Genomic DNA, 27526 nt, shown 5'->3' on the forward strand with positions numbered 1-27526 from the left:
TCAGTTTGAGAATGTGATTTACAACATGACTATAACCTTTCCCCAAAGAATGATTCATCTTCATAACAAATTGTAGACAAGAAAGGTCTTCATGATGTACATCTGCCCACTGAACATCACAACACTTAAAAGCATATTACATTCATATTTGATTGCTGGTTCCAACACAATACATAAACTTAGCTAGACTGCAGCCCTGGTGCCTGATCAGTGGGCTGGCTGGTAATAACAGGGAAGGAAACCCACGGTGAATATTTATGCAGAGCTAGAAAAACAAACCAAGAATCTGCAGTGAAATTAGAAAGGAAGCAAAGGAAGCTGAGGACTCTCAGAAGTAGGCTCACTTTCCAGTCACAACTTCTGGTGTAAATTAAATCTATCTATACTTGTGGTAGAATAGCAAAAGGGTCATTGATGTCTCTTCAACCTTTTCTTGGAGTGGTATTTTCCTGTAGACATAAATAAGAAAGGATCATTGCTAATCACTGTTTCTGGAGAGAATTCCTGCAAAGAAGGAAACAAAGCTCAGCCTGCAAAGCCAGTTACATTCAGCTGATGCACTTCACAGACCAAATCTAAATGGAGGTGTGAGACTTGGAAGCATAAAGCATAGAAAGGCACTAACTAACAGCAAGGCTTATGAGGTCAAGTAAATAACTAAAATAAAACACTGCCTCAGTTCTTGGCTGTAAGAATCATCCTGCAATTTGACACTATATCCTCTGAAAACAATGAAAACTTCAAACCAACTTTAGCAAACATGGGATTCAGCTCCTGGAGAGAAGAAAGCTGGCTGAGAAACAAGCAGCAGTCAATCCTTGTAGCTCCTGCTGAGGTACTCAACTGCAAAGCAACTTCAGCGGTACAGATAACTGCAACAGGAACTAAACCAATGTCTTTAATTCATTCCTGTGAGAGCATAGGAAGCTGTCAGATGGTAAACATGTTAGGATATAAATAGTACATTTCTATTTTGAACCAGGAACATCCTGATTCAAATAACGACCTCTGCTTTCTGACACAGCTCAGGATAAAGCTTGTGGTGGTTATGAAACATGGAGGAGAAGGAGAAATTGCCATAGCAGCACAACCCTTAAGGGAGGCAACTTGGTCACTTTGAGTCCCAAGCTCAAATGGCACCACAAATTTATCACCAGAAATTCAGATGGCTGATATTTCACTGTGGAAAACCACAGGAAAGCCTGAAAAGGAAGTCAGCTTCTAGAGAAAAAAAAACCAAAATGCTGCTAATCAGAAATGCCTTCTGCTACAACATAAGCAAGGGAAAAAGAAACCACTGTAACTTTGTTAGTGTTGTTCTGATATAACTGTACAGTTAAATAAATGTCCACATCAGTAAACCCTGATTCACAATTTATCACTCACATTTAGATGTAAAACCTTAGGTGGGTATCATGCTCATTACCACCTCACCAAAGAATTCATTCTCATATGAGGTAGTACACACACACTGCACATGGAGATTGATCTTCTCCTAATTCCATAGAAAACAAAGCAGGCTTTGCTGTGGACAAATACCTAGGTTTGGCTGAACTCAAGAGCAGGAAACAAGCACTGAATTCAAGCACTTATCAGCAGCTTCTTTCTGTTTATAGGAATAAAAGGACCTCTTTAGAGAAGCTCAGCCCTAAATAAAGTTCTGTTTCCCATTTCCTAAATCTATTCTGTTGTTCTTATACAAAAGATAGGTTTATCTTTTTCTCTCTGTACCTTCCCTCCTTATTCTGTTTATTACAGATGGATACCTTCCTCTCAAATGTAATTTTGATTTTACAGGACACTGTATCATTTTTACATGGAATGACTCTTACAGTTTGTCTCACCAGTGAACAGGGCCCATAAAATACCTCATAGAAAACAGAACTGGGAAGATATTAGGAAGATATTATAGCAGGAATAATAATATCCCTTCATCAGTGCTATTAAATTCTCACAAATCTCAAAGAGTTTTCCCACTCTTAAGCCACTGAAATGTCAAGATGCTTCTTTCCAGCACTTTGCTTAGACCAGTGCTCCTGAGTGCTACACACTAATAATAATAATTCTCACAGAATTGCTGTTCCTTCCCCAAAACACCCAAGAGTCTCCATCAGTCTCCATCTGCGCCTGTCAACCTCCACACTGCAACCACAGATTTTACACTGTACCCAGAAATTGCCAGCCATTACACACTCTCTACCCTACCAGAGCTTCTGAGAGTCTTCATTACACTGTTGGAGGCTGAAACAACTTCCTCTCTTAATGCCTGCCTTCTCCTCCCACAGACAGCAGGAAAATCCTGCAGAGAAGTGGGGGTTGAATCTCCTTCTGGTGATTACCCCAGTGCAAACGTGTTGTTCACCTTAAAATCACACCAGTCCCTTTCCAACCACCTGAAAGCAACAGAAAACTTCATCATGCATGTGTGGAATCACTGCCAGGCCCCGGATGAGGTCTGATCCAAGTGCACTCTGCTTTATTGCAGTGGTTATTGCTACTGCATCTGCCTGCACTAGAGGAGGGCTGCAGCTTGTCACTGTGGGGCTCATTTGCTGCTTTTTCCACCACATCCCTCACAAAAAGCTGACAGAATCAGTCCTCATCAATAGCAGGGCAAAGAGGGGGTGGAGGTGTACCCAAGGTTTTCAGGACACAGGAGTTATTTCAATAGCACTTTAAAGCCCATCCCTGCAGAGCCTGCCAGAGCTAACCTGGGTTACTGGGGAGTGTCAGCTGAGTTAAAGACACTGTGAGATCAAAGGGAGATTATTTAATGACTCCGAAATTCCCCTAACTGAACAGCACAGACTGGAAAAATCAGAAATGTAGTGCAAGAAAGTGAAAAAAAGAAAGCAAAACCACACAAAAAAATAGTAGCAGCATGTGCCTTAGCCCAGACTGTGTGTGTATGTGGAATGTACATACTCTGAAACAAATCATCTGTTTCCTCCTGTTGCTGCACAAACCAAAGAAGAAGGGTCAACTATGTGTGATTTAAATACACAGACCATACATCTTAATAATTCCAACAGTTTTAAACATACTGTTTGCTTTGATCAAACAGACGAAACACTAAATTTTACTCTTGAAATACAAGAAGTCTTCCCACTTTTCTAGTGTATCCTTCTAATCTACTTTAAATGATTTGGGTTACTTGACTTCCAAAACCTCTTCTGAAAGGCTGCCCTAGAGCCCAATACAATGCTGTCACAGTAAATATACTAAGGTTTTCTGTCCAAATATTCAGGTCCAATTTATTTCAATTCTCCTGTTAAAATCCACACTTGCTTGTGTCTCTACAGACTGTTTGCTAGTTGTTAATTCAGTAACATCAAATTGTTATAACACAAACACGTAACAAAACCATTTTAAGTAATTCAAAACCATGTTATACAAACCACTAAGAGTATTTAGCAGTTTGGTAGGTAGATTTGTGCATGCAGTTCAGAAGAAAATGCTTGGGAAATGGATTCCAGATCATCAAAAGGACAATGTGCAGCTGAACCTAGTAAATTAATAGATGCAGCTTTACATTTTATCTGGGGGAGAGCAGCAGCACACATATTCAAGACTTAATGTTACAAACAAAATGCAGAGCACAAGTTAAAAAAAAAAAGAAAGATATAACATCTGTGTTTTCACCCCTCCACTCACTGCTTGGGATCACAATGAAACAAAGCAGCAAAAAGCCAGTTCTTTTTGAAGGTAATTTAATTATTCTAAAGAGCTACTGGAATTTCTTTAAACATTTCTCTTAAGTGGATGTGAACATAAGTCACTCCACAGCACAAATACCAGACAATGAAATGAGTAACACAAAGAGCCTAATTACTATTCTCACTTCATATCCATCTGTGACACAGTACAAGATCTAATATTAAAAGACAGGATTTCTGGATGCTCTTTCCATCTCAGCTACTAAACACATTTATATTTAGGCCTATCATTTCACTTCTCATTGTCTCTCTCTCTCTTCTGCAACATGGGGATAATTATATTCAATTCTATATATTCCACTGGAGCTAGTTTCTGACTAGAATGTTTAAGCTTTTACTTAAGACCAGTAATAACTTCAACAGGAGTGAGAGAAGAGAATCAGGTCTTTACAGGACACTCATCAGGAGTATCCATAAATATTCTGGTATTGCACAGCCTGTGGAAGGTCACAGCAGCCAACAGGTAAAAAGGTTATGAAACAGATTTAAAAAAAGACTGAAAGGTCTGCAGGGCACCAGCACAATCCAAGAAGTGCCCCATCCTTGGCAGGCACGTCATTAGGGCAGATGTGCTGTGATCTTACAAGTGCATCTCCTCTGCAAACTGTTCTTTTCCACTCAGCAGGGATCAGGAGACATCTTTATGACCTTCCTTTTTCTAACGCTAATTCCGAACCAGCGACAGAAGCTGGGTTAGCAACCCCGGAGTGCCAACTCCTCTAATTCCCACAGTGCTGGCAGAAAACAGGGTAATAAACCTCTCCTTGCCCTACCTCACTTTGGTATTTCAGGCACAAGCAGCCAGGACACGCGGCAGCTGGGCTGCTCCTGCCGCCTTTGTGTGCTCCCCCAAAACCGGGGAGAACGGCAATTAGCGCGGCAGCTGCTCATTAGGAGCTACAGAACCAACCCCCGGTTCACAGGCAGGGCTGTGAATGCACAAACCTCAGGGATGATCAAAATGAAGTTCAGTCATCTGCAGGGCTCAGGAAGGGCCCTCAGGCCTTCTCCTGGGGGTCTGCCCAAGATTGACACTTCCATAAATGCTGGAAACGAAGTGTTCGCTAAAGGGCTGTGTGTGAAGAGTGGCAGTCTGAGGAAGCAGATTTGGTGCAGTGCAGACGTGGCAAAGACATTTCCCTCCCTGGCACTACAACAGCTTTATAGAAAACATCAGAAACGAGATGCAAGGTAGGACATTTAACTCTCAGCAGAAAAAAATCTGCATCCATAAACAGGGATGGGGTGGAATCATTGCGCTCTACATTCAGGAATTATGCTGCTTTTTGTAATTTCTCAGTGGCTTTATAGGGTCTGATCCCAACTTAAAGCTACACTGAACATTCTGCCAAACATAACAGTGACCTCTGGTTTAACTTCCTTCATTTTATTAAAATGCAAATACTTACTTTATTGCATACTGGATTAGAGCAAATATGGGCCATTAGCAAGTCAAATTCTGCCAATATTTCAACACAGCTTTGAGGAACAGATGCATAAATTGCATCACCCCAAGTGGCTGAGAAGTACACTGCTCTCAGGAGCACAGTACAGACAACATTACTCATCTACATTTTTGCTGCATCTTCAGCTTATTCCACTGTTACTTGTGATGTTCTCCCACTGCAAGGACTTATGTTTACAAATCCTGCAGAAGAGGACTGGGAGAAGCTGAATTGTAGAGCAAGAGGCCATCAGTTACAGAGTGACACTTTGTTTGGCACCTTGATTATTGACTAAACACTTAGAGATGAGATTAGCAGCAAAATATAGTCAGTGAAGCTGAAATAGTTTCATATAGAAATATTTTCATGGGTAGTAACACTGTGAATATCTCCCTTCAAAGGATATTCCAGTTTTCATCAGGCATCACTCTGGCAAATCCTGCTTCCCCCCTGGAGTAGAAGAGGAATAAGGACCAAACTGTGGCTGAGCCACAAGTTTGAACTCTTCACTCTTGCAATAGTTTTCCTAACTTCTCCCATTACAAGCTCCCCCTGCTATGAGCACCTGGCAGACACAGCAGGATCTATCTTCTCATTATCCCTAGGTAAGCACACAGACATCCTTAGGCAATTATTGCTAAAAATAACAATTGTTATGTTCTAACTTTTCAAAAGTGCTGAATTCAGGAACTTGTAAGATTGACTAAAAATAGTGTTGGCACAATTCACTTAATCAATGAGTGTCAGTAGTGAATGAATTGCCTGCCAGAAATACTACACTTCCTCTCAGTCCTTTAGTCCTATTTTAAGGGCTTTCTTTCCAGATATGATACTGTATCCAAAGAAAGGACAAAAGGGATGATATTCAGTATTTTTACTGCAATAGTAATATTTTTTAGTAGATATGAATGCAATCTCTAAAATAAAACAGAAAGTGTGAAGAAGAGATGCACTATCTCTAGTCAAGCAAAATTTATGGGATAATTTGTGTACAAAATATAAATACTGCCCGTTCTTTGATCCCAATTCTATTATCAGTTCTGCAGAATAGCTTCTGTGCCAAGTTCCATTCTTTCTGATGAGATTCAAACTATGTGGGTGCCCAAAAGACTAACTGAATAGGGAATGCCCAATTTTATCCCATTCCACACTTCATAGATAACAAATAAGGCAGAAAATAGTTAAGAGAGGGAAAGAGGGAAGCTTTTAGATTATCTGTGCTGAATTTTCTGTCAGAGTGCAGCATTGAAAAAGGCAGCTTGGTAACAAAGGTACTGAAGGCCTGGAAATCTATTACAAGATTAAGGGAAAATCATTATGTCCTTCATCCTTCTGGTGCAAACAAAACCTCTACCAAGTGTGAATCACTGTGAATATATTAACTCCCTCCTCATTTAGGCAAGCTGCAGAAAACAATTAAACCAACACAGAGCTAGTGAAAGTGTGTCATACTTCAGCTACAAATATTTTACTTGCTTTTCTTGTATCTCCACTTCTCCACTTCTTTCTTTCTTTCCCTTGCACAACCTAAGGACAGCCTCACTGTTTACATGAGCAGAAGATTTAGAATTTATCTCCTGCTTCTTTTGACTAGTGAGAGATGCTGTGTGAAAGTTGTCTAAAAAGAACTCCACCATAAGTCATGATTTTCATAAACTCAAAATCATGTACTAATACATTTTTAGCTAACTTCACTTTTTACCCTTGAAGTGTAAAAAATATTCTCTCCTAATGTAAAAATATCTTGTCAGAGCCACTCTGAAGGCCAGAATAAAGTTGACTTTATCATGCAATAGAAGTTTAGCAGTACCTTTCAAGTAAGAATGGAGTACTGAAATACAGGCCAGTTTTGGGTTTCTCACACATGTTTAGAGTGTAACGCATTTTAAAAAGTTTTGGGGCACTTCAAACAATGGAGAACTTCAATGAATTTAGTTTTATGAAGCATGATGCAATCACAGTCCAAATCCTAATGGAGAGAATATGCAGAGCAGGGCAAGCTGACTCATACAAAATCTGCATGTACAATTAATGCCTCTGAAACAACAATATCCTTTATTCCAGTGGCTGCATGCAAACTCTGGAATTTCTTCTGAGGCAGTTTGGAAGCCAATTTTGTGTGTGCATGTATAGCAGAGGGGTGTAGCTCATACTCAGTGTGACGTTGACAGAGATCTAGCTCATCTTATTGCCTCTGTTCATTAGTATTTCTGTAGAGCAAACATCCCAAACATCTAAACATACAACACCAGATAATTTCATTCCCAGCAATCTGACATCAATGTGACCACAGCAGTTTGGGTCTGACTCCAAACTGGGCTGGATTTGAACAGCTGCTGTAGAGATCCAAGACCCCATGCAATTATTGAACCAACAAATCATCAGACCCTTCAAAAACAGCAAGAAAATTTTTACCTTTGGTCAAAAATAAAAGATTCAAGCTCTGCCTGCAAGCAAGAAAACCAAGTAGATCTGCAAAAACAAGATTTCTGTCATCAGAGCAACTGTGCAACCTTTCCTTTCCTGTTGTGTACATGTCTGGTGAATGTAAGCAAATGTTCTTCATATTTATTACCATGTGGTTTTGGTAGCATCTGGCACAACCAGGCTTTACTCTTTACCTGAGAGCAAAAGCACTGCTGTAACACAAACACCAACACAAGCATTATGGAAAAGGAGAGCCAAGTCTTGCTGAAAGTCATCTCTCAACACAACCTTTAAAAGATCAAAGTATCCAACTAAGAGAATAGAATGCAAAATTCAAAAAGTGGCAAAATGTAAGACAACAGAACATCCACCTAAAGACAACAAAAGCAGAGTTGTATTATATTTTCTTCCAGAAAGGCAAATGTGTAACAGCCTAAAACTACCCTTTTGACTTAAGACAGTTTTAAAACGTGAAGTTTTCATCTGATAATGTAACTTATAATATCACTGTAGTTCCAATAACAGATCATATGTTTAAACCTGTAAAAAAAGGATTAATGAACATCTGTTTCAGATTCACATTGCTTATCAGCCCAGTTAATAGCAAGTTCAGATCCTGACAAAACTATCTAATGGGATCCAATCAAAAGCATTCAACTCTGTTCTGAACCATTGAAATTGCAGTGGAAAGATTGAGGAGGAAAAAATAAATAAAGGTATTTGAGATGATAAAAACAATTTTTAAAATACATAGTATTTTCTTAAATAGTTTTATACACTGCCTGGGTATAACCTTCTGTGTTGCCCTGAGTCACAGGGAGACATTGAATAACAACCTGGGTATCTGCAGTATTTTTTCTACCCACAGAATTTTATATTCACTCTTCTGAAGATATCCATGTTGTCCCTTGATTGGGGTTTATATTCCCAGTCACTCTGTGGGAAGGGTCTCCTGACAGTTTTCCTGCTGCCCAGAAGATTACTCAAAACTCAGCAGTTTCCTCACATTGATGAGGTGTGAAAAGAGAGAGGATTAGATACATCAAGAAACATGACATGTACTGAGAAGCCAGCAGCAATGATGAACTCTGTGGTCTCTAATGAGAGTGGACAAAGTTCATGTGCTCCATCATTGTAACAATCGCTGCTAACAGGAAAAATGTCACACGCTGCCATTTTTTGTTGCCTTTTGTGATCTTTGTTTGAGCAGCAGTTTATCACAGCTCTGGAAACATCATCCTCTTTCTCCTGTAAGGCAGAATATCACTGCCATTTCCACAGCCCAAAAATGCCTAATGATTAGACAGAAAATTCTGTTTTCCTCTTAGATAACACAAGCACCTAAGCTTCAAAGACAAGTCCACTACCAGGTACAAGGAAACCTGGGGTATATTAACCCTGCAGACTTTTCCCTCTAAGTGTGGCTATGTTGCAACATTTTCTTTTTCTGTTAAGTCCAACTTAATGAGGAATTAAAACATATTTGAGGTTGTAAAAAATGGACAGCACTACCGAGGTAAAACCATTGCTGTTATTCCCAGTTTCACCACAAACTAATTGCCTTGCTGCTGGAGTTTCCACTTAGAGGAGATTTCTCATCCCCAGGGAGAAAGTGTGATTCTTTCTTGCAATATGGATGATTATACACCACTTTCACAATTCCTTGTGATTATGCATCACATTTGCTAAATTTGCTTATATAAGCTCACATTAAGCATTTTAATGAGCCATGCTATAGGCTTACAGAAGGGCTCTGCTAATGACCATCAGCCTGCAGACTGGGTAAAAGAATGCTACACATCCATAAATCCCTAAATGCATGATGAAGCAATCAACAGACAGACCCAAGCCCTTAAAATCCATCACATTATCTCAGGCTTGCCAGTGACCATGAGGCAGAACAACAGAGAGAGTGATCCTGGCAATAACTAGCAAATTTACCAAGAAGAAAAGAATGTGATCAGTCAGTTGAAATGAGCTTACTGGGACACCTGACACTCCTCAAAGGACAGTGGCCACTGGAGCTGCTGCAAGCAGGGAATGCTAGGAGCCCCTGCAAGGTGAAGGTCTGGAGCCTATCAAGGTCCAAGTAAAAAAAAAATATTTTATATGGCAATCACTCCAGTGCATATTGGTGAGTCTCCTCCATCCAAAACATGGGAGAAAAAAAAAAGTCAGCTGGATCAGGGTAAAGAAGGAAAGATAGAGCTTTTTAACAAGGTTGATTTCACATAATATTTAGAGACCTATAAAGGAAAAGAATCTCTGTACTCAAATAATCCTCTTCTTCTATTAAGGAAAAGCCTAAAAGCTAACTTTCCCTGTTAGCTGATCCAAGGAGCTCAGTAATGTTTCACTGAACATATTGTGGGGTTTTGTCCAAACTTTGGGAGTCTGCCTTCACTGCTGACAAACAGGCATGACACAGACACAGGACCAAGCCTTATCTCCATCCTCAGAATGCTCCGTCCACAGCTGAACCTGTGGTGTTAACCCAAAACCCTTCAAGCTCCTATTTGCTCTGGATGTCTCTGGATTACTCTTACTTGCACACATGGGAGTAATTTTACCTTTTTTAACAGAATATGTAAATGTTGAAATGTACTGAAACAAAACTGTAAAGACAGTGTGTGTCTGGAATTCTGTATTACATTCACTAGGTTTTACATTTTATTTACCCTGTCTCAGTGTGAATAGAATGGCAATTCTACAATCACTCTTTGAGTTCCTGTGGGTTTTGGTTATTTACCAAAGCCTGTAAATACAGTAAAACATAACTACCACATATATTTTATTTTATATGTCCTATTTTATATTAGGACATATAAAATGAAATATAAATTTAAAATAGACATTTATTTTACTTTTGCAAAGTGGTAAAATCCAGAATTGAACCTTGTAAACACCAGAACTACTGAATACAGAATGAATTTCCACCATTACCACAGCAGATCCAGCTCCACTGGAAACCAGAGTGACAGAGGCACAAAACCAGACCAAGCACTGGCACTGCCCAACCACCTAACTAAAACATTTAAACTTGCTCCAAAAACTCAGGTGAATAGGTTTTTAGGTTTGTTTTGTTTTAAACACCCCAGCTCCTGATTCATTATTTACTATGCTACTGCTAGTACTGGAGTGCTGAACTGGCTGAGTTGGGTTATTCAAACCCAGTCCCTGCAGGGGTTTTTGTCTCTGTGTTTGTATTCTTCAAGACAGTTCAAGTTCATCTGGAACATCTTTGAGATTAATGTCACCTTGCCTGTGGTTAGAATTCTTGCTGAATTTACTCTCGTCCCATCATCCCTTGAGGATTTGTAAAAGCCAGAAAACCCCAAATAAAATCAAGAAAAAGGATTGAGCTCTGGTACAGTATTTTCTTACTCAGAAAAATGAGCAAAAGTCTGATCAACCTCAACTCCCTCCCCACTAAGTTCCAGTTCTGATGTTCAGAAATCATTCTTACTTTAGCTTAATGGGCTTTAAAAACAAATATATGCTGATAATTGGAGAAAAGTTACTTAAATTGTTGAGCAGTGTCTGGCACGAGCAAACTGAAATCTGAAATGTGTTCCCTGAGCAAGAAGTTCAATCAACTCTCCTCCTTAGTGAGGATTTATTGAATTAATTCCAAAATTATGATGCATAACCTAATCAAAATTTAATTTAAATTTCCTCCAAGGTAAAGTAATAATATTGCAGTGCTTGATTAATGAATTTGACTGTATTTTAATCTAGGAAATTCCTAATTGTCCTTAATGTTAACGTAAGTATCAATTAGGAATTAAAAAAATGAGGAATCAATCTGTTGGCTAGATTTCTTGAAATACAACTGCAATTACAATTAAATAATATTGCTGTCATCAGTAACTGAACATATTTTAACAGCCCCACCAAAATATCTTCAGTAATCAGAAAATTTAGGTTTATTCAAACCTACAGCACTGTAGAAACAAGGAGCCATGTGTTCCTGCATGTCTATGTGCCAGCATCATACATAACAGCTTCACACAAACCCTGCTTGTTTTAATGATACAGAAACATTTTCCCCAAATGAAACATCAGAAAATGCCTGGCTGCAGAACAGTTGCATCCTCCATTCTATTTTGGAAAATGTAAATAAGGTACATAAGTATATATAATATCTGGTGAAATATCACACACCTGGTCACAGTTTCTCAATAAACTTCTCCAAGTGTTTTGGATATAAACCCAAAACCACATCATTAAAAAGGTCTTTGCTCACTGGAATCAGAAGTCTATGACATATTTAACAATTTAACAATTCACAAGGACCCCTTCTAAAACCAGTGAATAATGAAATTGAACATACTTTTATAGCCCACCTCTAACCTCTTTTAAACAACAAATTGACATCAGCTCTTAAACATTAAGTTCTAATGTCATAAATAGCAAGATACCACAGTTTTCAATGCCCTACAAAAGAACTTCCTTCAAAACAGGTATGCTGCTGTTTCATAAAAATAGAAAGAGACCCTAAAGCCACACAATATTGAAGGATATATTTAGTACTTGCTGGAAGAATCCTAACAGCTATTTTCCTGTATCAATATAGCTGGCACTCAATTCTTTACTGTTTTTCCTCAATTTTCCTCTCTGCTACATAAAACACAACTATTTTTAGCGGTTGTCAGATTTGAGGGCTACAAATCTCTGTAGTTATTGCACCCTCCTCTTCTTGCATATAATCTCTCAATTAAAACAAATGTCTCCCCAAAGAACTTCGAAGAAGAGGCTGAATTAACAAGCCATTTAAATGAAACAGAAGCAAGCCAATCCCTTATGAATACAGAGTCTGCAATTAGCCAAAACGCTCCATTTTGCCGTTCACAACAAGGCCAATGTGCAATAAAAATTAAACATTGATGCAGGCAGGGCATTCCCATGGGGCTCACATATATTAAACCATTACCACTCAACAGTTGCTTTATGTCCAAGAAACTGGGGCACAGCTTGAGACTGGCTGGCTGCCTGTTTGATAAAGGGGAAAGCTATTGGTAATAAGTATTTTCCTTTATTTTTGTATCCCAAGTGGCATAACCAGGCTCAGGAAGTACTCAGATGTGGCTCCCAGCAGCTCACAGGGGTGTCAGACTGACAGGACTCAGGTTCTGACTGAGCAGAGGAAGGCAACCCATAGGTTCTGCATGGAGTCACAGTTGTGCCTTTGGATCAGCCCACAGTGATAATCCCCAGCACTGGCTTTCCCAAAACCTCTGAGGATGATATTTGTTAAAACCCTATCTGAATTTAGGTCTTAGCTTGATTAGATTGTGTTCAGCAGTCCCCACTGCAGTTATGACCTTTTTAAGGAAAAATGTAGGATTTAGGTGGCCTTGTTATAACTCTGCAGAACAAAATGTATAGAAACTTGAACACAGAATAAAATAGTTTGGAACCATAGTTATTTTTACTTCAATGGGACACAGTCAGGAAAAACAAAGATTGCTTATTAAAATCATATTTGAAGGCACAAATAAGTAACCCACAATCTATCAGCTCCTTCAAATGTCTCAGAAGCTGAGGCACTCAGCATCTCACCTGTGTCAAGCTGAAATACATACTGTTATCAACTTTTCCATCAACCAAAAACCTTGAACATTAGATAGGTAACTAATAAAAATGTTCAGCATGTCAAATACTAAGCCAGTGCTCAAAAAGAAAGGTATTTTTAAAGCCTATACTACAACAGTAACAGCAGTTTAATAGGACTATAAAAGAACCTCCAGCTGCAACTGTAAAAGGACTTGCCACCTTGGAAAAGCTCATTCCAAAATAAATGGGCTGATGTTCTGAAGTTCAGTTTTTATCCAGACACCTTCTATTATTTCAACCTTTTACAATTTGTCTTGCTCTGTCCTCACAAGGTCATCCTGACATTCACTTCTCAGTTGAATCCAGCTTTCCATCAAGAGAGTGTGAGGATCAAAGAGAAAATAAATGCACATTGCCACAGGATGGCTTTAATTCTCATAAACTCCACAAATCCTTGGCTGGTTCACGCTCACCTTTCGCAGGAGGAAGCAAATCCGCTCAATATTCCTCAGCCTCTCCCTCTGTCAAGAGAAAGTGGGGGAAAGGCAGGAGATTAGCTGGTGTCACAAATGAAGACAATATATCACAATTACAAGGGGTCAATGTTTTAATTAATGGCTGCAGTGAAGCAGCATATGTTATTAATCTGGATTGACAGCACTCACTTCTTACCCACTGCTTGCAAACCCAATGATTTTCCCATTTCTAAGTCCCAGTAAGTTATTTCTCATTTGTTACTGTGTGTGACAATATCAGCTGGGGATTCAAGCCTGTGTTAGCCTTCAGCAACTCTTCTAAGTCATCATTTGTGGTTCTATCCAACTGTGCCAGTTGATAGCACAGAGACCTGGTCTTGCATTTTCAGGCACCCAACCTCTAGCTTCAAGAAAAACCTGGGTGGGAAAAACAATGAAGTTTGCATGGCAGCTCATCCTCTGTCACTAAGATGGTGCCTGAACATGTGATACTAGAATTTAACACATTTGTTACTGTCATATTTTCTGAAAAATCCCTTCACCTGGGATTTTCCTCCTCGGAAGCTGAGAAGCTTCAGAGAAAAAGGAAAACAATTTTATCTGATTTGCTTCTCTTGTGTTTTCCTCCTTTGGAATGTGTTTGGAGATTGTTTACCCACAGGTGGTTTTTTCATTGGTTTCATGTGAATTGTTTTGACTCAGTGGCCAACCAGTGCCAAGCTGTGTTGGGACTCTCTCCAGAGTCACGAGTTTTCATTATTATCTCTTTAGCATTCTGTAAGTATCCTTTCTGTATTCTTTAGTATAGTTTAGTATTCTTTAATATAACATAGTATCACAAAATAATTAATTAGCCTTCTGAGCACATGGAGTTAGATTCATCAGTCCTTCCTTCATCGGGGCACCTCACTCACAACACAATACACACTAGTGAAAAATATCTGAAATGGCCTGGAAATGCCATTTTAAACAACAGATGCATTCAGAAATACTGAGAATCACTGTAATTAAGCATTGTGACTCAAAAGATGTTCTAAAAACTCAGCTCAGAGAAAGAAGACAAATCAAAGCCAGGCTTTCTTTTCAATGGCTCATAATGAGAAGCTCACCAGCAAAACCAAATTTCACTGCATAGCCCCTTGACTGGAGTTACTGTGAAAGATTCTACTTAATGTTAGTTACTCTGCAAAAGGCAGAGTGGGTTTGCTGTCCTCAGAAGACTACCTGGTATTTTCATTTAGATATGGCAAAATATTCCAAACAATGAATGTTTTTTAACAGGTAATGTACTATAACAATGTGAGAAGCCAACTCCCCCTAAGCCTTTTGCTTTTCAAATGTTTTCAATCTCAAGGTTGTGGCAAATTTAATTCTAGTCTCCAAATATATAGATTTTTTCTCTTTTCTGTCCCCAAGTTTTAGCCATTGAGAGCCACAGAGGCAGTGGCAACTTCATAGGCCCCAGAAAAATACTCTTTTTGGAGTAAAATGAAAAATGCCTCTTTTTGGAGTCTTGTAATTTTTTTTTTTTATTGTGGAGACCAATTCAATTACCATTTTAAAACAAAATGAGATTATCTCCATAGAGCATCTCAACTTTTAGGAAGTGAACAATTTACTAGAATTTGGTGCATATAAATTCAGTGTGTAGTTCTCAGATAGGAAGTAAAAACAGATAAAGTGGATTGAAAATCAGATTACAATGCCACTGATGTCCTCTATAGGATTTCTTCATATAATTTCCTTCTTTTCTTCTCATTCTTTGCTTATGTGTTAGTGAACAGTAAAAAAAATACAAAATTCTAGGATTATAAAGTTTATGCTAAAAATCATTAGTGGTCTAAGCAATACATGTCCTCAGCTGAGTTATGAAACAAGGTTAAACGGCAAAGTAGTGGCTACTGCACCTGCTTATCAGTTATAGGCAATTCAACAACCTGATACTCTGCAGAGATCAAATTCAGCACCTGATAGAATCATTGTCATTCCCAGTGAGGTGATGGGGAGCCAAGCTCTGCTCTCAGCTCTGGTGGTACAAACTGGCACGTGCAGCTTAGTCAGCTACATCACCCCAGATTACAGCTTTAATTAACAGAGGAATTTGGATATGCTTAAATCTTGGCTGCCTTTCTGGTTCATTAGTTAAAACTGAGTTTACAATCCAAGGCACTTAATGCTCTCCTATAGCAGATGCAGCAGAAAATGATATTTACTCCTAAAGCACACGAGAGTTCAGAGGGCTGCCAGGGGACAGAGAGGTCCAGGCACACAGCTCTTAACAAATTCTTTCAAGTTTTTAACTCATTGATACAGGCAGTAGGGGAGAAAGTGGTCATCCCATGCTCAAACACAGAGAAAGCAAAGTGTTTCAAAAAGGAAAACTTGTGCCACAAAACGAAAAGGTGAGAAAGAAAACATTAGCATCACACGACATTCTTCAGCTTTTGAATTTCCAAATTACTTTCCTGCCTCCTTCAGCAAAGAGGAAAGCCATTAACATAAAAACCACCATCTGGCTTCCTCAGACTGGCCCAATAAATCAATTTTCCAAACCACAGCTGACTTCACAAGAGACTCCCAGTTCATTTCCACACTCATCCTTCTCCAAGAGCTCGGTGCTCCCTGTTTCTGGAGCGGCCCCAGCCCCCGGCCGTACTCACTGCATGGGCTGGGTTGCACTGGTCGATGGGGCTCTTGAAGTCTGTCCGAAGCTCATCGAAGGCAATTATCTGAAAAACAATTTTTTCAAGTCCTGTAATGAATGCTCCTTTAAACACTTGTTTTTCTTAAAGGACTAATCAAATGCATTGCCTGCCTTCCTCACTTTCCAGGGAAAGTATGGGAAAATAGTTTCCCTGACACACTCCCTTCAGAAGTAAGTAGTAAAAACAAAACATGGGATACTCCTACGTATAACACCTAGAACTCATTAATCTGTCACTCTGCAAAATCATATCTAAAGCCTTTTCAGTGCTGCTACTTTCCATATTTCTTCCTTCAAATCAGCAAGATTTCTTTTTTCAGATTTCCACATGACAGAAAACTACTTCACAAATGAATACATCTCCATATTTGATGGAAAAAGTCATTAGCTGCCTAAAACACAGAGATGCATCTGATATAATGTTCCAGGTTTAGTACATAAACAGCCTGTTTTTATTAGTTGTTAAATCTACCTCAGATATTAATTCTGAATTAGTAGCAGTTTCACCATTAAGCTGCTATTCATTAACAAGCACACTCCTCAAAAGACAAAGCACTCTAGAGCAAACATGCCCTTCCTAGATTCTGGTAGGTTTTAAAACTTTACTTCACACCTCATTAATGGAGAGATGCCTTTTGCTCAGGTCCTTTGGTTTCCTCCATTAACAGATGGATTGAGACATCCTGGTAAGCACTGGTTCTTTTAAAGTACAGCAGACAATTGTCTATAAAAATAATAGTGTTTGATAGCATTTTCTTGGAAGATCTTGAGTTAGACCTATTGAAGAGCTAGCATTTTCTTGGAAGACTCTTTTCTAGGAAAGAAAACAGCTGTAATAATCCTCAGCACACTTCATTCAAAGATCTCAAAGCACATCCTTAACTTTGTGTTTGCATTCTAGTAATACCTTTTCTGCTGCTTTTGTCTTGCTTCACCCAAGGAAGGAAAGCTCCCTGACAGGCACCACATAAAGAGATGTTAAAAGAGTGATTCCTTTTCAGACACTCAACAGCCTAAAGTGTCTGTTCTTAATAAAAGATGATGGAAGTACAAGGCAGCAGGTCTGGTAATTAGCAGATGAGTGCAACAGCCATTCCTTGATGTGTAACAGCGTGCCTGCAGCCTGGCTGCTCAGAAAGCAACAAACTGGCTGTCAGCACAGACCTGCTGCACAGCCAAAACACATTCATTTAACAGAGATGCAAGGCAGGAGAAGAAAACCTGAAAATGGCGTGTTCTTGAAGCACAATAATATGGTGAAAGGCTCGAGAATAAAACCCAGAGCTACAATCCATGAATTTCAGCACCACTCCACATCCTGCTCTAATGCTGCATTCATCCCACTGAAACACATTTAAAAATCCAAAGTGTGGCATTTTACAAGAGCGCTCCACAGAATTCAATTTATTCAACTATGACAAGTCAAAGTGGCAGAATAAACCACAGAGGGAACTATAAAATGCGATTACAAGTGAAGCATTTCTCCCTATGGATGCAGTATCTTTCCAAGTTAGGAATTAGATCTGCAATGGTAAAGAACAACTGAGAGAAGCTGTGAGGGGTTTTGCAGTACATTTGTGAAGAATAAGGCTCATGACACCTCTGTATTTAATATTTCTTGGACAGGTCTTCATGTCCTCCAGCTGGAGCAACTGCTAAGAGGGTTACACGTGAACAGGTGAGTCAGAAACAATAGAAATCTGTTGGATGTCAGCATCAGCACTGACAGAAAGGGGGAAGGATGGAAAAGAGGTCAGCCTCAAATACACTGCACATTTATGTTTACTTATATTTTCTTTTTTCCTCCTTTTTTTTTTTTTTAACTTCATCAACTGTCGCAGACATGCTTTATGAAAAATCCTTTCCTTAGGATTTTTCCTCCTGAGAAGCTGAGAGGGCTCAGGAACAAAATGCAAACAATGATTATCTGCCACTGTGGAATGCAACAGGTAGATCTTTGTTTAGCCCATGTTAGTTATTTTTAATTAATGCTCAATCACAGTCAGCGGTCTAGGACTGTCTGTCCAAGACACAAGCTTTTGTTATCATTCCTTATTATTCTATTCTTAGCTGGCCTTCTGATGAAATCCTTTCTTCTATTCTTTTAGTACAGTTGTAATGTAATATATATCATAAAATAATAAATCAAGCCTTCTAAAACATAAAGTCAGATCCTCATCTCTTCCCTCAACCTGAGACCCCTGTGAACACCGTCACAACCAACATTCCCAGCTCTGTAGCCAAACCCCACTCTTTATTTGCTGGCACATAATTAATGTTCTGCTTGCATTATATGCAAGTACACATAAAACACATCTGACAGGTATTTTAGCACATGGTTTTCACAGAACCAGTAAGAGTAAATGCAATAGTCTCACAGACAAACCTTTGGAGATGAGCCTGCAAGTTATGACAATGTTAAGAGACATTCCTGCTACACCTGAAAGAGACTAAATTCTGGTTTCAAGCACATATGACTGGAGGAAAGTTTCTTCAATGAAAGTTTCAGTGTCTCTCTGGAAGGAGGTTGACAAAAATAAATCCTCCTCAATTTATTTTTTAAGAAGTTCCATAATATTTTTATATTTTGTTAAATCTCCAGAAATAGAAGTCTAGTGATGACACGAAAATACCTATTTTAATTTATGAAAAAGCACATTCCTGTTTCCTATTTCTCAGTTACAGTGAAAAATGATAAAGCATAGGCAGGTTCAGAATTAGAGGAATATAAAGAAACTCCCAAAGCATTTTGGGAGCATGGTTTTCTTCTGTTTTGTTGTTGGGAGTGGGGTGTGCTGGGGATTTTTCATTGCTTTTAGATCTAACAATGTGGTTTGTCCTAAATCTAAAACCACAACTGAGTATAACTGTATTTTTTTAAGATTAGCAGTTGCTCACAGTACACTGAGTAATTGTGCAACAAATTATATTATATTACTGAAAATACAGCTGGGCTGCAGCAGAGTTTGCATAATTAATTAGGAAACATCTTCCTCTTTCAATTATAACTCTCATTCTGTGGCAGTTTAATGGCCTGGGGCGTTGAGTGGCTGGAGCTGCCATTTTCCCATGTAAACCCCAAATAACCAAGAACTTGTCTCCATGAAGCATTCACAGTGCTCCCAGGGGAGCTGCAGTGCTCTGACCACAGCCAGAGGAACAACCTTGTGCCTGCTCCCTTTTGAGCTGGATGCAGCTCATCCTGTGTCACTGCCACATTCTCTGAAAAATCCCTTTGCCCAGGGTTTTGCTGCTGGGAAGCTGAGAAGCCTCAGAGAAAAGGAAAACAGTAATTATCTGATTTGCTTCTCCTGTGTTTTGCTGCTTTGGAATGTGTTTGGAGATTCTTTACCAACAGGTGATTGTTTCATTGGTTTCATGTGAATTGTTTTGACTCTTTGGCCAATCAGGGTCAAGCTGTGTCAGGACTCTGGAAAGAGTCATGAGTTTCCATTATTATCTTTTTAGCATTCTGTAAGTATCTTTTCTGTATTCTTTAGTATTCTTTAATATAATAGAGTATCATAAAATAATAAATTAGCCTTCTGAGAACATGGAGATTCCTTCATCATTCCTTCCTGCCACAGGGCACCCCACAAATCCAATAATCCTGATTCCCACCCATTGCCTGAGCAGAGCTGCTGAGTGCTCTGGGACAGCACCTGGACACTCTCAGGGGCTGTTTCACCTCAGGACCTGCCACACTCACAGCATCCTGAGCTCAGCAGCTCATCTCATCTCACCCTGAGATAATGAAATAGATCCCAGGCAGGGCACTCCATAAGAAATTACATTGTTTCACCCCTGTAAATGAATGTATTTTATAAAGCATCCATTATCTTTCAGCTATCCAATGTAATTTGATGGAGGGTGGCAATCAAGACTACAAATCATGCACCTGCATGGACATCAGCAACCCAGTCTCTGCAAAGGGCACACAATAAACACACTGCTCCAAAGAAAAATGACCAGCCCCTGGTCACAAAGCTGAACAGAATTTGGAAACATATTCCCAAATGGAAACATGAAAACTAGAGACTGGTTCTCACAAAATGGAGAGATTTATATCTATTAGTAAACATTAATGTTGTACACAGTTTCATAGACAGAGAATAAGGACCATCTGACATTTATTTAGGAACTTAAAGGAAAAAAAAAAAACAAAACACCAAGTTATCTGTTGACTTGCAAAGCCCTGTGAGGAAAAGAAAGAGTGCATCAAGTTTAGCAATATTTTTTATAATTACTGCAGAAACAGGCCAGGGATTGAATGGACAATGGATATTGCATTACCTTCTGTCTTGGGGAATTTTCCCTGTGAATCCACACTACAAATCACTGCAGGAAGTTTGTTCTGCCTCTGCCCTAGCCATGTTTTTCCTGGTGAGAGAAGTGTGTTTTCCACCTAATAAAATTGAAGTTCTATAAAAATACTGCTTGCAGTCTCTGGTGATTCACACCATCTGCAAGTCTCCAAACTCCCAGTACAAGCCAGCAAGGAGTTTGCCCCAGTTTATACACATAGTGCATCAATGAGATCGTGATGACAATACAGGTTTCAATTGCAAGTATATTTATAAAATTTGTTTTAATTGCCTGCACTCTCTCAGCTTATCAGAGAGACCATACCTGTTTTGAATAAGGAAGTATTCACACAAGACCAAACATGAATTTTGCTTTCTTTTTATGCTTATGTACCCACCAAAATGAAAATTTCACTTGAGGTTAGAAATTAGCTATGACATCTCATTTTTAGGGAAGATACTTTTTTTTTTTAATCACCGAGCTCTTACAGAAACATATTTTAATTGAGAATGTGGTGGTTTAGGGTGGCAGTGAAGTTGGTGTAGGTGTGAATGCAGTGACAGCAAAGAAGTTGGATATTATTGCCTACTGGCATCACAGGAAAGTTAAGATAAAACAGAACTTGATGACAAGCACACCAACCACAGAACAGAACAGTAACACCTAACATATGCTTCCTTGCCACCACCCTGTCAATGCACCACCATCCCATATTGAAGGAACTGTCTTTAATGGTTCTTTCAGACAATTTGTCTCCCCTGCACTCTCCCAGGCAGCTTTCACAGCACCCAGGCTGACTGCAGGTCAGCACTTGGACAGAAGGGGGGCAGGATTAGGAGCTCCTCAACTTCATGGCTGCCCAGCAAAGGATGCAGAGAGATATTAACTGTGTTGGCAAAATGTGTTTGAATCATGAGGAAATTGGCTGAGGTACTTGGCTGGATTTTGTTGGGCAGAAGCAGCGACTGAAAGAATGTCAGTCAGGTAAGAGCCAGTTAGGGAGAAATGAAAAAGGACCTGGAAGGGAAGGGAAATCACTGCCTGGATGGGAGGGAGCCCATAAAGAGCTACAGAGAACAGGGACAACAGCAAAATGACAGATTGAGAGAATGTTTTTTTGCTACCCAATTCTTATCATGATATGAAATGAACCTGAACAAGAAATTTATCTATGAGTTGTTCTTCATCCCTCTTTGTTCTCTGGTTGAATTGATCCGCCTAATGTTACCAAGCATGAAAGATATTTCAAAATTGTATGAATGGAGGGGTGTTGCAGACATCTTTTATGGAAAATCCTTTCCTCAGGATTTCTCCTCTTGAAAAGCTGAGAGGCCTCAGGAACAAAATGTAAACATTGATTATCTGCTGCTGTGGAATGCAACAGGTGCATCTGGGATTGGCCCATGTTGGATTTTTCTAATTAATGGCCAATTACAGCCCAGCTGGCTCGGACAGAGAGTCTGAAACCGCCTTTGTTATCATTCTTTCCTATTCTATTCTTAGCTGGCCTTCTGATGAAATCCTTTCTTCTATTCTTTTAGTATAGTTTTAATGTAATATATATGATAAATAATAAATCAAGCCTTCTGAAACATGGAGTCAGATCCATCCTAAGACTCCTATGAACACCGTCACAGAGGGGTGACCTGCCCCAAATTACGGTGAATTTTATGCTTTTTATCATGTTGTATTTCCTGTCTATATCTACTTGTTAAGCATCTCCTATTAAAAAAGGAAAGAAGTCTCCAGTCTTGGTTTTCATCATACCTCTCTATGCCACACAGTAGCTTCCCAGACCAGTGGATCTGACGTGCTGGTGTTGATGAGAACCTCAGCAACAGAGCCAAATCAAGGGCAAAGAAAAAAGTGAGATGGAAAGTATTCTTTTCTTCTCTTCTCTTTCATTTTCTGAGTAATTAATTCACCACATATTAATAAAAGTAAACAATACTAATTAACAATGTTTTGCAGTTATAGATCTACCTCCAAGGCAATGAAGGTCTTAACAAAGGAAAATATAATTTCCATTTTTTATACAAGGGGAAAAATGAAGCTCAAAGAAATTAAATTATTTACAGAATCAGTGGCAGAAGAACCAAAGCCTCTGGATTGTTGCACCATACAAAGTTTAAGGGAAAGAGAGAATACTGTCAGTACACTAATAACATGAGAAGTGAAACCATGCCCTTCTGCCTGATTATTGTGCTGTTGTTCATCTCTAGAGCAGAACACTGCTTTAAGCAGAGCCTTTTTGGATTAAGGTTGCAAATGGTTTTAAGTCACTCAAGGGTAGAAAATTGTTCTATTTGTCAGATTTCACACTAACAACTGTATGGCATTTCCTTGCTCTACTTAGCTTGAATTTCACATGCTGCCACCACCAAACAACCCTCCACACAGAAATCCAAACTGTGGCTCTATCCAGGGCTGCACAAACACCTGAGCACTCAGTCTATATCCCTTTCCTCAAGTTCTTTTTCTGTAAAAGATGTTGCATTTAGGACAACATGATTTAAACTTTTTAGGCTCTAACTGGAAGCTTAAGCTAATTAAAGTAATGAAAATCTTAGTGTAATTTCTCCAGTATTTAAGCCAGATCATAAAGCTTTTCCAATAGAAAGTCCAGCATGCAAATATAAAAATGCATAATCTTCATTCTGTAAACATGACTCAAAATTATTTCCTACCTACCAGTGGAAATACAGAAGTATAATTGTAAATACTGATGAAAATCCATAGAGGAAGGCACTTTTGCTGAGAGCATGTGTGCACAAACATGCCAGCCTGCACTGCTATATTTACACCTCTGTTTTTCCCTGCATAGATAAAAACTATGCAGGTGAAAAAGTAGCAAAATAAAAAACAACCCAACTCTATACAGATGGACAAAAGCAATATTACTGCATCAGCTACACAAAATCAGATCTCCAAGCCGGCAGTGAGGTGCAGGGGAAACCACTAAGAATTAAGAATAACTGTTTGACAGTCACCCAAAGCAGTCCAAACCTATTGGCACAAGCACGAAAAACTCCATCCACATTGGGAAAAAATACAGAAATTTATCTTCAGGAATACAACCACACTGTACCAAGCTTTGAGTACCAAGCTTTGATTGGAATGTTACTGTGTCCATGGTACCAGTTATTATTGCAACACTGCAGATCACAGTTTGGAAAAGCAACCTGATTCCTGAATGTAAAGAACTCATGTTATTAATTTTGGCAAAACCACTAAAAACCCTCAGCAACTGCAAAATTCTGTTGTGCACACAGTGTTTCCAGAAGGATGATTTGACAAGCATCTATTGACAGATTCCTACAACTCGTATAAAATGAGCTTTTAAAAATAATTTCATTTAACTGTAAGGTGAAACAGTTTTTACGGGCTAACAACAGGACTCTGGTCACAGATTTCACTCACTCACCACAGATACTGAAATATCTTCCCCAGTCATCCTGAAAGTGAGATGTCAACCCCCTCCTGCAGCAGAGACAAATGTCCCCCTGATTCACCACAGACAGAGATGACCTGGGCTTTTATCACAACTTTATACCCACTCGCTGTCTTCCAGTCTACAGCAGCTGAAATGCAGCCAGACAAAATTCAGCTGTGCACATATAAAGTGCATTTTGTTAAGAGAAGGAAGACAAGCAGCAAGCTGTGCAGGAGGGATGATGCTAATATAGCTGTACAGAGCCTGCTTCTAAATAGGTTAATAGTTTTGCTCCCTGCAGCTAGAACACATTTCCAAACAGACCTCAAGCAGAGGAGGAATTTTTAAGGTGTGTCCAGACTGCCATCCTTCTTTCCCTCTCAAAGGATTTCATCATTTTGTTGTCACAATTCTTCTTTTTCCCCTTTTTTTTTTTTTTTTTACCTTACTTTACTGCATTCACTACAGGGAACCAGTTCAGAAAGCAGCAGTGTTCTGTGAATCAAACACACTCCACAACTCACCCCTCAGTGGGACACAAACATTTGCTACCAGTAAGAAGGCAAAAAACCCCACATTTTCAATTAGCACCTAAACTGGTGAATACACCACATTGTTCCGAACAGAAGGGAAGCTTTCTTGGACACAGAGATGCAATACTTCCATTTAATTACATTCAGTGTGGTAGAAATTATTCTTCTACCTCAGTTGGCTGAAGACTCCATGGGTCAGTGGTGAGTTAATGTCAGGGTCTGAACCAAAGGCAGCAGGTATGGTTGGCATTCCCAAGCTCTTGCATGTGTGCTCTTCTCTTTTTTCCAATAAAATCTTACAGAGCCTTTGACAGTGTTTCCCACCAGCCCCAAAGGCACAATATCTGTGCATCATTGTAGGCTGGGGGAAATACAGGTGGAATCTCTGCAGCAATAGGGAACAGAGTCTCCCACACTCCTTGTGCTTTTGACACAAGCATGCTGCCAATATTCTCTTCATGCATATGGTCTCCTCCTCCTACATGCACTGGGGTACTTAATGTGGATTCCTTATAAAACAAACAGGTTTTTCAATTTAGATAACAAGATCAAAACCTTTTAAACATTTCAGTTTCTAACTGCTTCTGATCTCTTCAGTCCAGCACCAAAACCCCAAGATCAGTTTTTCACAGAGCACCAGTGACATCAAACTGACATGTCATTACTGGGAACGCTGTCACTTCTTAGTTAGGTATTAACCTGATGTGATGGTCAGGACTTGAAAAGCAAACAACCTGCTACAAGAGGGATTCCCAGCCACAGCCACACATTCAGCAAACCAAGAAAAGGTGTCACAGCATCACAGAATGGGTCAGGTTGAAAGGGACCACAGTGGGTCCAACCTCTCTGCTCAAGCAGGGTCATCCCAGAGCACACAGAAGAGGATTGTGTCCATGGCCCTGGAATATCTCCAGCGAGGGACACTCCACACCTCCTCTGGCCATTCTGTTCCAGTGCTTGGTCACTGCACAGGAAAGTTCTTCCTCACAGTCTGGCTGAACCTCCTGTGCATCAGTTTCTGCCCATTGCCACTTATCCTGTTGACTGGCACCACTGAGAAGAGCCAGGCTCTGTCCTCTTGGCACCCTCCCTCAGACACTGACAGACCTTTGACGAGGTCCCCAATGTGTTGTCCCTTCTTGAGGCTGAACAGGCCCAGCTCCCTCAGCCTTCCCTCAGAAGGGAGATGCTCCAGTGCCTTGATCAAAGCAAAGGTCATCGTAACAAAGTCCTACAGATTCTTGCATCAGCTTTGTCTTCTGTCCTGGAAAGGATGTAAACAAGGACAACATCTGCAGACAAACTCAATGAGCATATGTATAGATTTAGGCCAAAACTTCACTCCTAGTCTTGATGTCTTCAATGGGCCAAGAGGAAATGATGGGAGTTTGGATCTAAGCTTTACAGCTGAGGTGTCAAACTCAGATCTGTGGCTCTGATCCAGGGAATATCTAGTGCAGATGAATTGGTTTGCAGGTCCCCCAAGCAAACAGGGGGAGATGAAAGCAATGTGATTTTCTGTCCATGTCCAGGAGAGGCTGCAGAACTCTGCTTTCAGCACCAGAGATAGCACTGTTTTGCCCTTGCTTCTCTTTACACTAAACCCCATATCAACTAAAATAACACAGTAAGAAATTAAACAACTCTGATGTCTTTCTCACAGCCCCTATATCACAGATACATCACTACAGATTTGTACATCTGCTACTTGCAGAGGCCAAATTCCTCATTATCCAGTTTTTTTCACACCAAACTGGGGACAGGCTAGACATGGGTTGGTGAAACGCCTGTACAAGAGGCTGGCCAGGTGCACAAGGGAGAAGGAAAGGTGGCCTGGTTACAGTGGACCAATAGCTGGTTTATTCTGTATGGAAGCAAGATAACTGCCTACCTATGGAGGTGAGAGGGTTTATTCTTCTGCCCTTGGTTTTCCTCAAAATTACAGACAATCTCTAATCTATCTCACCTTAAATTCAGTGTGCTCCCATGCAATGTTTCTAGTTATCTTTTAATTCTCACCAGAATTATAGTATATGCAAGGAGAAACACAGAGATGCACTACAGCCACAAAGCTCCATCTTCATAAATTATTCTTAAAGTGAACTGAAGCACTTTTTTCTATTACTTAACAGCTCGAAGCTGATAATCCAAAGCTAGGAATAAACAGACTGTTTCTGCAGAATAAATTCAGGGACAGGGTAGTAAACAGATGGGAAAATGTACCAAAATAGGTACAACTAGAAAAAAATATTTGCCCCAAAGAAGACTGTAAGAGAATGAGATCAAAAAAGATTCTTTCCAGTATCAGTAGATAAAAGTCAGGGGTGAGAGACTGGCCAGCTGGCTGGTGCTGTCTCTAAGCAAGTATCCAATCTTATCACCACAACACAATTTGTTCTTTTCTTGAGCTTCCAAAGACTCCTACACATTGCTACAAGTTATTATTTTGATATTTTAAAGTTCTGTTATGCTGATACATGCTTGGGAGAAGCATTACCTTCCTTTTCCCCACACACTCCTTAGTTTTCCTTTCATTGCTGCTGATACTTTTCCCCCCTCTCCCATGTTCTCCATTCCTGAGAGCAGCAATTTATGCACATTCACCAAAACCCAGGAGTCACATAAAGGAATCTGGGTTCTGTCACTAAAAAATCTGTTCAAGCATGTCACACATTACACCATACCCACACAGAAGACTCATAACATGGGCTTTCCAAAAACATCCACCACCTGAATTAACCACACCTTCTGGCTTCAGTCAGCCTCTTCTGCCCAAATAATTGCCTCCCAAATGAGAACGAAAACACAGAAATCTTCCCTATTGTTAGTCCCCTTGCTCATACAAGGATTTTCTTCCTCTCATTTCCTCTTTCCTTCACATCTTTCTCCCTGAAGTCCTCCCTCCCACAGTTCCATTTTCCCCCTTCCCAC

At 39.6% G+C, this 27526-nt stretch overlaps 1 protein-coding gene across 1 annotated transcript in view; it reads right to left on the minus strand.

Moving 5' to 3' along the window:
* Positions 1-27526, minus strand: part of CNIH3 (cornichon family AMPA receptor auxiliary protein 3) — a 52147-nt gene that overhangs the window by 13644 nt on the left and 10977 nt on the right. Inside the window, exons 2-3 of the mRNA XM_074536835.1 lie at positions 16281-16349; positions 13618-13665 (exon numbers count right to left, since the gene is read on the minus strand). Coding sequence (XP_074392936.1) covers positions 13618-13665; positions 16281-16349 — 117 coding nt within the window. The remainder of the gene's footprint in view (positions 1-13617; positions 13666-16280; positions 16350-27526) is intronic.

Source organism: Zonotrichia albicollis, chromosome 3, assembly GCF_047830755.1.
Source record: "Zonotrichia albicollis isolate bZonAlb1 chromosome 3, bZonAlb1.hap1, whole genome shotgun sequence".
Lineage (NCBI taxonomy): Eukaryota > Metazoa > Chordata > Aves > Passeriformes > Passerellidae > Zonotrichia > Zonotrichia albicollis.